This window comes from Protopterus annectens, chromosome 2.part1, assembly GCF_019279795.1.
Source record: "Protopterus annectens isolate FY-2018-M chromosome 2.part1, PAN1.0, whole genome shotgun sequence".
NCBI lineage: Eukaryota > Metazoa > Chordata > Ceratodontiformes > Protopteridae > Protopterus > Protopterus annectens.
In genome coordinates, this window is record NC_056729.1 from 173,947,066 (window position 1) to 173,959,305 (window position 12,240).

General features: G+C 41.6%; 1 protein-coding gene across 1 annotated transcript in view; it reads right to left on the reverse strand.

The window, feature by feature from the left end:
- DTHD1 (death domain containing 1) overlaps positions 1 to 12,240 on the reverse strand; it is a 363,334-nt gene that overhangs the window by 214,440 nt on the left and 136,654 nt on the right. The window contains exon 4 of the mRNA XM_044062088.1: positions 11,281 to 11,525. Within this exon, the coding sequence (XP_043918023.1) occupies positions 11,281 to 11,525 (245 nt within the window). The remainder of the gene's footprint in view (positions 1 to 11,280; positions 11,526 to 12,240) is intronic.

Consider the following 12,240-nt stretch of genomic DNA (forward strand, 5'->3'; position numbering starts at 1 on the left):
CCCGCCTTGATACTGGTACTTACATCAGCCACATTTGATGGTATTCATACCTGATGGACACCTGATGACAGCCTCTGTGATCGTCTCTCACTAAATGAGTATTTAATAAGTAAGTGATTTAGAAAAGTGTACGACAGCTGATAAGCATTAGGGACAGAAAACAAAAAAATAGTTTAATTTAGCCAGTAAAATAATAATTTACATGAATGTTTATAATGTATGTTGTACCAGGGATGTTTTATTTACATCTTTTTATTCTTTGCCTTACATTTTTTATTTCTTCTTCTTCTTTCCTTTTTTTTTCTCTACAATGTTCTTAACTTCATTTATCATGTTAATGTGATTTGTTCAAATATGAGCACACTGAATGGAAAAAAAAAATACTGCAACTCTTATAGCTATGTTGTCAATGTGATATAAATACTATTAATACAATTATCACCAGTCCGTCTCGTCCAACTTGACAGTTCAGCCATGGTTATTCCTCTCTGGCTACAGTTATTGTATTTCACTTTGCCAAGTGACCTGGATCTGTGCTCACGCAAACATCAACTGTGCAGTGGGTTCTACCCAAACACTTCCCTCAGACATGATAGGAAAGGAAAAGCAAGCAAAATGAAAAAAAAAAACTTAAGGTGCATTTTCCACTTATCCTGCCAGTTATGATTAGTGTCTTACACTTCTTTACATTTTATTTTTTATAACTATGTTAAGGCAGGAGGTATCTCTTTGCTTGATTTTTCCTTTCAGAACACTTCCATCTCAATAGGTACATCCCCTGTAAGGTTAGCCTACCCCATTAAAGTGGTGGAACAACATTACTGCTTTACTGTCATCACTTATTAGCATTGCTTCTTTTCTCTAAGCTCTCACTTCGGAACAACTCATGCATTTGTTTCTACCCTTTTTGAACTCACTGCTAAACATAGGCCTTGACTGATTAACTCCCAAGACAGTGGGAGTTCATAGGTTCATAGGTTCATAGGTTCCTACTAGGCTATCTGCCCTAGGGCATTTATAAGTCTAGCCAGAGTGTGTTTGGCTTTCGCCACCCATTTTAAATTAATTTTGCTATGCCCTTTTTCGAGGTTAGTATACTGTGCCTCTATCTAATAGTGACACAGAAGTGATACCCGGGGTAAACCTACGATCTCCCATCCACTCATCAAGATTCCTCTTGAAGAGAGTCAATGAGGGACTCTGCCTAACCTGGACTGGGATTTTATGAATCTGTCCCTCCAACATGTTCTATTTATTTCAGTGCTGAGGTTCAAGTCTCTCGAGCGTGTAGCTTGATGGGATTTGGATTTTTTGAGGTGCAGCATGTCCATTAATTCTGGGTTGGACATGGCTTTATACGTCAGGCACAGATCGCCTCTGAGCAGGCGGTATGCCACTGAGTAGAGCTGGAGTTTCTTTAACCGGGCAGCATATGGCATCTGTTTGAGCCCTATGATCCTCTTGGTGAGGTACTTTTGGGGTCTTTCCAGTTGCTGCAGGTGTCTGGTAAGGTGCATCCCAAAATGGGCATTGTACTCAATTATGGGTCTGATGAGGGATGAGTAAAGAGGCATGATGACCTCCCCTGATCTAGATGTGAATCCCTTCATGATTAGGTGGGCTATATAAAATGTTTTTCTAACCACTTTGGCCACATGGTTGTCAAATGAGAGATTGCTATCAACTTGGGTTCCCAGGTCCCTAATTACTTCTTCTGTACTTAATGGATTAACACCTATGTGGTAATTTGTGGGCACTTTGTTTTTGCCAAAGGGGATGACTATACACTTTTTGGCGTTTAGCTTGAGGCCATGGCTCTGGCACCAGTTGTCTGTTTCTATGAGGCCCTTTTGGAGGATGCTTGTGTCGGCTGGAGAGTCGATTATGGCGCCCAGTTTGCAGTCATCTGTGAACTTAGTCAGCCACAGTCCTTCCGTGTTGGCCTCCGAGAAATATATACTGAACAAGAGAGGTCCCAGGACCGAGCCTTGGGGGACGCCACTTGTAACTGGTTTGTAGTCTGACATGGCTCCAGCAATTCTAACCATGTGGATTCTGTTCTTGAGCCAATTTGCAACCCATCTAGTGACATAGGGGTTTATATTTAAGCTGGTGAGCTTATCTATAATGCCCGAGTGGGGTACTGTATCAAAGGCTTTTGCGAGGTCCAGGTAGGCTGTGTGGACCATCTTCCCCTCGTCAATGGCCTTGGTGACTGTTTCAAAGAAATCAACCAGATTTAAGAGGCAGGATCTGCCCTTAACAAAGCCGAACTGGGTAGGATCCAGTGTCTGTAGGTCCCCAATATCTTTATTTAAGAGGTCCACGATGATCCTTTCCATAGCTTTGCAGACCAAGCTAGTCAGGCTTATGGAGCGATAGTTTCCAGGATCCGTTGAGGCACCACCTTTGTGGAGAGGGACCACTGTTGCTGTATGCCATTCTTTGGGTACATATCCTGTAGTAAGGCTGAGATTGAACAGTAGTTTTATGTTTGGGTTTAGCTCTTCTTGGAGCTCATGTAGGACGCAGCCCGGGACACTGTCTGGTCCCATTGATGCTGTGTTTTTTGCTTTGGAGAGGGCAGCTCTTACCTGAGCATCTGAGATGCCAGGGGGGCAGCACTCTGCTGGGATAAATATTTGCCCTTTTGGTGGGGGGGGGGGGAAGTTTGCGCTGAACCTGTCAGCTAGGATGTTGGCAATGTCTGTGGGTTCGGTGTATTTTTTGTCATTTTGGAGTAATTCTGAGCATATCTGGGAATTCTCACCCAGGTTCCTAACGTAACTAAAGAAAGCCTTGTTGGCCTTAGACGATTTTATGAGTGCCCGTAGTTTTTTGCTAATACTGATCAGAGATGCCTTCCCTTTTTGGGATTTTGCTCTATCATGTAGTAGCTTCCTCCTTCTATTGTATAGTTTGTTTATGGCTGGGGTCCACCAGACAAGACGTCTGTCTTTGAAGGATTGGGTCTTGGTTTTATTTGGGATTGCATGATTCATGCATTCCTGAAGGTGTTCATAGAATGCATTTATAAAGGATTCTGCGGTCTGGGCCATATTTTTCACAGGCCCGGGGGCTTTGAAGGATTCCACCTTGGTTTTGAGGAGTGTGAAATTTGCTTTAGAGAAGTTTTTCACTGTGGTTTTCAGGGCAGGGGGTGGAGTCGGGATGTGAATATCCAGTGAGATTAGTTTATGGTCTGATCTTACCAGTGAGGGATACACTTCTGGTCTGGAGCATAGAGTCCCCATGTTGGTGATGATCAGGTCCAGTATGTTTTCCCCTCTTGTGGGAGTAGTAACAAGTTGTTCCATAGCATTTGAGTTTATAAATTCTAGGAACCTTTGGGCTAGGGTGTTGGAGCTAGAGTAATGCTCCCAGTCTATGTTTGGGTAGTTGAAGTCGCCCAATATAATGGTGTTTGGAGAGACCTTCATATTTTCCAGTGTTCTCAGGAAGGCCGAGTGGGGTTCCTGGGTTTGGGAGGGTGGTCTGTAGCAGGCTATAAACTGGAAGGCAGTTTTACCCACTGTTAGTTGCACATGGATAGTCTCTGATGCTTCGTGCTGTGCCACCAACTTGAAGGTGTGAGTATCTTTGACGAATATTGATACTCCCCCTCCTTTTGTAGTATGGTCCACATTTTGGGGCCGAAAAGCATGGTATGAGGTATAACCTGGTAGTGCTGGGGTGCTCTTGGGAGCCTTGAACCAGGTTTCTGTTACTGCACAGATATCGATGTTCTCCAGGCTAAGGAGAGTTTTGAGTGCATGTATCTTGAGGTTTAGACTTCTGGCATTGAGTAGCATTACTCTTAGTTTCTTATCCCTTGTGATACCTATGGAGGTGGGTTTGTCTTTTGAGCCTTGCCTAAAAAGGCACTATGGGGGTAACAAGAGCCTTTGCCAATATCCGAAAGCCCAGGGGTGACAGGTGCAAGCCATCCCTAGCGAAGCATCGTGGCTTGTCCAGCATGTCATCCCAGGCTGACAGGCATTGGATCCCCTTTGAATGACACCAATACTTAAGCCAATTGTTGAAATTGATCATCTTGTCTTCATAGTGTGGCGTCATTCTTGGTGAGGGTAAGATGCTACTCAAGGTCAGGGTCATACCGGCCTGGGCTACATGCTCAGAGAGCTCCTCTATGTCTCTTTTCATGTAGTCCAGGGAGGTACGTCTCAGGTCATTCACACCAGCATGGACAATGACTGAGTCATATTTATACTTGCCTTGGAGTGACCTGAGTGCTTGTGTTATGTGGCGGATCCCAGCGCCCGACAGGCAGCTCACCATGACCTTCTTATTGTTCAGCCTGGTGAGTGGGACGTCAGTGTGCCTGACGATAGAGTCACCTATTACAAGTGTATCAGGTGTGTTGTTTAGCCTTGAGGGCTGTGACTGTTCGGCACACTGGCTTTGTGAGCTATGTGTTGCACGAGTTTTGTTTTGGGGTAGCAGTTGTTTGGGTGTCTGCTTTGGAGGTCTCTGCTGCTTAGGCAGATTTTTATTTAGAGCCTCCGAGTATGTTTTTGTGTGTTTATGTGTTTGGTTTGCTGTCGTGGTAGGTCTATGTGAGATTGGAATTGTAGTGAGTGTGGTTTCCTTCTCCTCCTGACTGGTTTCGCCAGTACTGAGTTGAGAGAGCTTAGCCTCCAGTATGGCTATATGGTTGCATCTCTCACATGTGTTGGAATTTGTTGGGAGGAGGAGAGGGTTATCTGTGTACATGAGGCAGTTGTAACATTGCCTCAAGATTCGAGATTCACCAGCTGGACTGGAGAGGAGATTGACAACTGACCTTTGGACATGCTTCTGTCCCACTTTGCTCTCCTCCTATCCCCAATTTACCAGACACTCTCCAGAACCACCCATTATATTTGCTCTGTTCTCCTCCAACTGTCACACCCTCAAGACATACCTCTTAAAAAGACACCACCATAAAACCACATAACCCTCTTTTCTCACTGCCATTATAGTCAGTACTACAATATTACCAGAAGTCTTAACTAACTCTTTCAACTTCCTGTACAAACACAACACACATCCAATCAGTAAAATGTTCCTCTTTTCACAACTTATCCTCTTCTACCTCCTTCCTTTTTTTCTTCACCTTCCTCACTCCCTTACAATCAATAGCAAGTATCTTCATAAAACATTACGTAGCCAATCATATCACTTTGCATTACCCTTACTTCCATAATTTCCTCATCCAAAAATCAGCAGCACAGCTCCGCAGTAATCAGATTTAGTCCCCTGCTCATTACAGTCTGGCTCACTCTTCTGTATGATTACTAAGACTTAGAAACAATTCTCTGTCTGCTTCAAAACGCCAAAGACCTCTTTCAGACAATCCTCCATAATCTTTATGCTTCTTTTTAAGACTAACATTGAACCCAACCTAAACCTAACAACTCCCTTTCCCCAACATCAGATATACTCTGTTCCAACACTGGCCTGTGCGCCCCTCAGTGCACATAGTATGAGAAATAAGCTAAACTTCATACATGCTTTTATATCCCAGCATAACCTAGACATCCTGGCAGTCACAGAATCCTAGGTAAAAAAAAATATTCCCCTAACTTAAAACATTCTAACCTCCTACAAGTATGTCAGTGATGCCAGACCAGGCAAACAATCAGGTGGAGTCATTTTGTGTATAAGTAAAATAAACCCAGAAACTCCTCCTTCAACTCCGGTCCTAAGTGAATTATCTTAAAATTTCCAACTCAAAAAACACAAACCATTACTGATCACTATAGCTTGTATACCACCCACTGTTTCCCTAAATAAATTAAAATCACTCATTATTAACACCCTTAATAGTTGTTCCGAAAAAAATAACATAATCATTCTAGGGGACTTTAATCTTAAGCATCTTAGCCCTCTCTGACATGGGTACTTTAGTAGCAGACCTAGGTCATCTTCATCTCGTAAAAGAACCAGAAAGTCCTAACCACAGGTCCTCCAACCAGTCCTCCCTTGACCTGATTATTATAAACATACCAAACTCCATCTCCAACATAAGCATTCTGCAACCATCACTAAGTGACTACTGCTCAATCACCATTACAATTGCCAGCCTTCCTATAAAGCTACCACCAATATTAATATCCTTCAGAAACCAGAGTAGCACTAATACAGACAAACTCAGAACCGTTCTTAGAGCCCACAACTGGAATCATATACTCTCTTTGCTTGACCCTAATACCTCAGCTGTAAACCTAACCAATTTTCTACTCCAGCTGCAAGTCAAATTCTTCCCACTTACACACAGGCTTTCTAACCCCACCAAATCCAAATGGCTGTCCACTGAACTCAAACATCTTTTATCTCTAAGGGATAAAGCATGGCAAAAATGGAAACAGCCCCCCATGATTGGTAACTGCATCTCATTTACATTCCTGCATAACCTAGCCAAGAAGTCCATCAGAAGACACAAAAGAAATCTGCAAACAAAAAAGCAAATTACCGCCTTACATTCCCCCAAACAGTTTTGGAAAGATATTAACCTGCTTACATGAAAAATACCTCCTTGTGATACCCTGTCTACAAACACCATTCAGTGTGGTACAGCAAAATTTCTCCAGAAGTTTTCCTTAAAGAATTTAGCAATCTCTCATCAATAATCTCAATAACTCCCACACACCATGTATTGCCCACCACATCACCATTCATTCCCTTCTACCACAATCACACATATACATCCCAAAGAAGTCTCTAGTCTACTGAAAAATATTCCTACTGACACCTGTCCTGGGTCTGACAACATACACTCCTGGTTCATTTATCACTGCAGAGTGCATCTATGTCTTCTTCTCACTCACATATATAATCAGTGTCTCACACAAGGCATCATGCCACAAATTTGGAAAACTGCTCTAGTTAAAACTCTTCCAAAGCAAACCAACCCAAAAGATATCTTTTACTTTCATCCAATATCCATCCTCCCAATTCTGGGGAAACATCTTGAAAAGATAACCCAACTCTCCTTGTATATCAATAAGTACCACCTGCCCTTCTCCAAACAACATGGATTCTGGCCTGGGTGAATTACTATGGCAGCACTTTATCCCTAACTGATGACATCATCCCAAGCTCTAATAGTGGCCTGCGTACAGGTGCCCTATTTATAGACCTTACAAAGGCATTTGACCTCATTGACCACCATCTTCCCCAAACAAACTAATTGAAATTGGTATCAGTCCAGACTTTGCAACCTGGTTTAAAAACTTTCTTATTGACAGAACTTCAGAGTTAAAATAGGATCCTCCCAATCAGAATCTGCACCTATTACCAAAGGTGTAACACAAGGATCCAGTGTTGCCTCCCTTCTCCTCTTCATATCCATAACAAACTTCCTTGTGACCTCCCACTTATCCTTTAATGCTGATGACATGATCATTTACCAGCCAGGTCATTCTCATGCCAATTTTCAATGCCATCTCCGGTCAGACTGACATGAGCTCCAACAATGGCTCATAAACCATAAACTAATTCAAAACACCACCAAGACCAAAACTATGCTTTTTCAAACTCCACAGAACATTCACCAAGCGCAAGACTTTAACTATTTTAATCTACACAACCCTTCCATAGAGACAACATCCACCTTCAAATCTCTAGGATTATGGTTTGATTAGTCACTAAACTTCATTTCCACATAGACAAAGTGAGACCCAAAATACACTCCCTCCTCTTCTGGGCCAAAAGATCTCCCCTTTTTATCCTAACTAGCCAGAGTAGCCATTGTCAAAGGAGTTCTCCTTTCTCAACTTGAATATAGGCTCACAGTCTCTTCTTCTGCCTCTTAGAAAAACACTGCCACACTCCAACTATTTCTAAAAGCATCTGCTGATTCATTACAAACTCATCTCTCTGAGACCATCACTATATCACCCTAGAAAAAGCCAAATGCTCACCCATAAAACAAATATCTAACCTACTTTTAGGACTGGACCTGTACAAACTACTCCAGCTCCACACATTTACTCCCCTCACAGCTAGACTTCATGAAAAACTCCTCATGCAACCTGAGACATTGCCCACAAGCCACACAAACTCTCATTACATTAGAACCAGACTTCAAAGTACTGCACATGCCAACTGTCATTACCCCTATAACCACACTTCACAGCACTGCACATACTTTCATTAACCCTAGAACTAAACCTCACAGTAGTGCACACACCAACTGTCATTACCTCTAGAACCAAACTTCAAAGCACTGCACATGCCAACTCTCATTACCCCTATAACCACACTTCACAGCACTGCACATACTCTCATTAACCCTAGAACTAAACTTCACAGTAGTGCACACACCAACTGTCATTACCTCTAGAACCAAACTTCAAAGCACTCCACATGCCAACTCTCATTACCCCTAGAGCCAAATGTCACAGCACTGCACACACCAGCTCTCATTGCTCCTAGAGCCAAACCTCACAGCACTGCATGCATTGACTCTCATTACTTCTAGAACCAAACCTAACAGCGCTACACATGCCAACTCTCATTACCCCTAGAGCCAAACTTCACAGCACTGTACACACCAGCTCTCATTACCTCTAGAACCAAACTTCACAGCACTGCACACACCAACTCTCATTGCCCCTAGAGCCAAACCTCACAGCACTGCATGCATTGACTCTCATTACTTCTAGAACCACACCTAACAGCACTGTACATGCCGACTCTCATTACCCCTAGAGCCAAACCTCACAGCACTGCATGCATTGACTCCTATTACTTCTAGAACCAAACCTAACAGCACTGCACACACCAGCTCTCATTACCTCTAGAACTAAACTTCACAGCACTTCACACACCAACTCTCATTGCCCCTAGAGCCAAACTTCACAGCATTGCACATACCAGCTCTCATTACATCTAGAACCAAACTTCACAGCACTGCACACACCAACTCTCATTGTGCCTAGAGCCAAACCTCACAGCACTGCATGCATTGATGCTCATTACTTCTAGAACCAAACCTAACAGAACTGCACAATCCAGCTCTCATTACCCTTAGAACCAAACTTCACAGTATTGCACACACCAACTGTCATTACCGTTAGAACCAAACTTCACAGTATTGCACACACCAACTGTCATTACCGTTAGAACCAAACTTCACAGCACACATTAACTCTCATTTCCCCTAGAACCAAACTGCATAGCACTGCACATGCGAACTCTCATTACCTCTAGAACCAAACTTCATAACACTGCACATGTGAACTCTCATTACCCCTAGAACCAAACTTCACAGCACCACACAGGCTTTCCCCTCTCTGGCAACTACAATTTGGCAATCAGTCCCCATTAACACTAAGGAAATCAGCAAATTCAGAATGCATCTCAAAAAGCACCTCTTCATATAAGCCAAATGCTCCTGCTTTGACACAGGGCATATCACTTAACCTATCACTTTTCCAAGTCTCTTCTCCTCTCCAAACATTCACTGAAGATTGCCTTACTTTAGAGAATGATGCATATATATATTGTTCATTATGTTCTGCTTGATTGTACATTGTACTGTGCTTGTTTACTAGAATATATGTACAGCTTTTTCTATGTATTTAGTCTGGACTACTCTGTTATAGCTTACATTTATGTATTTTTTGTTTGTGAAATGATTTGTATTTCATCCAGACTGAGCCAGAAATTGGACAATATTGATCAGTGCACTACCCAAGTAAACAAATATAAAAATAAAATAAAATAAAATATGAGATTTAAATTGGTTAAAACTGACCAGTTCTCTGCCCCGGTAGACAAATTCAAATAAATAATTAAATAAATAAAAGTTAAGTTCATTACAGGTACTCTTGACATATGCACAGGTGAGACAGAAACATCTATGTGCTTCACATATATCACTGGCAACAGCAGTGATTTACACAATACCATTTCATAAAGCTGCACCTATTGCACTTGCTTATTAGTGTAGTCAAATAGGACTGTGAAGAGCTCTACTCAGAACCAATGAACGCAGCTGTAACAATTATGTAAAATTCTGTTAAACAGACTTTTTGATTAGTCACTAGAAGGCATGCATGACTACATACTGCGCTGAAGCATAAAACAGTTTGGTACCACACATACCCATTTAGATCTCTTGTTGCCAAGTTGCCCTTCTTGCCCAGTGCTCATGTTGCCCATCCATTTTTCTACATTTAGACTGCATGTAATCTAAGGGCAGAATGGAGGCACTGCTGAAGTATTTCTCAAATGGTGAGGCCAGTGAGAAGATCAAGGCATCATGTGTCCATTTCATACTGCTGCTGGGAGTGTTTTCCTAGGCTAACTTTTTGTGGCTACTGCATGTGCACCCCAGTAACGCCCTATAGGTAAGGCATGCAGTGGATGGACTGTGCTGATCTGCACCTTAGTTCTGCAAAGAGCTGTCATTGTCATGCCACCCCACACACCCACAGGAAACACTCTGTGGTTGTTTCCCCAGTCTCCAACAAGAAACTCCAACTTCATTTTGTGCCCACTGCCAGTAACCCTCTCTGCTTTCCTCCTTCCAAAATGCACATTTCTTCCCTGCCAGCATGTCAGACACACAGGCTAGTAACTGAACCTGGCTCAACTGGGCTTTATTCATGACTTTATCTATTTGTCCCATGTACTGGCATAATAAATATGTACATTTGATTGCAAATGAATAATAATAGAATGTGTGAGTGAGTGTGTTTGTGTGTGTGTGTGTGTGTGTGTGTGTGTGTGTGTGTGTGTGTGTGTGTGTGTGTGTGTGTGTGTGTGTGTGTGAGCTTGTCCACGTGTGTGTGTGTGTGTGTGTGTGTGTGTGTGTGTGTGTGTGTGTGTGTGTGTCTGTGTATGTGTTTGTGTGTGTGTATATGCAGTGTTCTTGATTTTTGGGGCAGTATTTTAGGGGAAAACTCAAAGTCCTTGTTATTTTAGTCTAGCTTAGTGTGATAACAGTGTGCAAATCCCTGCACTACTTCATTAGAGTACCTGCTAAATATGTTCTTCAAAAGAAACTGTCTACAAGTACATGTAAAACTGGAAACTGAAACAGCTGCAATAAATAAGATGGTTGAGGTTAATCTAATTTCTTTTTAATTTTTGCCCCTAGAATACTATGTTTATTGTTGTACTGTACATCAAGGGACTGATTACCAAATATTTACTATAACTTTCACTGTACATGGTCATTAAATCATTATCTTCAAACTCAAATTGTATGGTGAAGACTAAGCTAAGATATGCAGAAAATGGTCTTCTAAAGGTGTCATATATGCTTACCGGATTTGTTGTGTGCTTGTGACATTAGGTACTGCTGCAGTAGCTGGCCTAGAATGATCCAACTCATCCCGTTGTTTTCTCTTGTCTGGGTTTGGAGGACAGGGTACTGTAACAGTGATAGGCTTCTTGAATGGCTGTGTTGAAGGGTGCAGTATATAAACAAGAGGACTTGTTGAAACTATAGCATGGAATACTTCTTGTCTTGACTTTATAATGGAGAACAGCAATGTATCAATGGGCTGAACCTGTGAACGTGAGCAATATAAAAAGAAAAAAGTCAGTCAATAAATTCCCTGGAATGTATTTAATATGTGCATTTTAATATAAAAATATTTGAAACAGACATGTGACTTTGAAAAACTGGACTGGAAGCAGTCATACCTCTCAACCTCTCACTAAACAAAATCTGTTTAAAACCAAAGATAATGGGGGAGAAAGGCCTGAAAAAAGGAACAGATTTTAGTTATTGCTCTTATAAGCTCAGAAAGTTACTGGCATAAAAGGTTTTATGTTGACATGCATTTTCTGAAAGATGAAATCTGAAACTGAAATGTCTGTCATTAGTTAGTGACTCTAATCATCAGTGGTTTGCCAGAAAGCCACACGTGTTTTGAAGAATAGGTTAAATATATGAGGCAAAAATCTGGACATTCTGGAAAAATCTGGAAAGCTGACAGATAATGAAGCAGCAGAAAATGATTCATCAAACTAATTTTTTTTAAATTTTTTTTATTCTCCTTTTTGGCGTTAAAATGGATGTTTCATCTCAGTAATGAAAAATGTGATTTTCAAATGAAATGTGCAACAGTAACATAGTCTTGATATGTTTAATACAATAAGACAGTAATTTTGGCTCTGTAAGCTATTTCTGCAAAGTCCATTGTCCAGTGTCCATTCTTATAGGTTCATGGGTGTGTATTAGGCTAACGATTACTAGATCCTTTTAAGCTTACACATGCA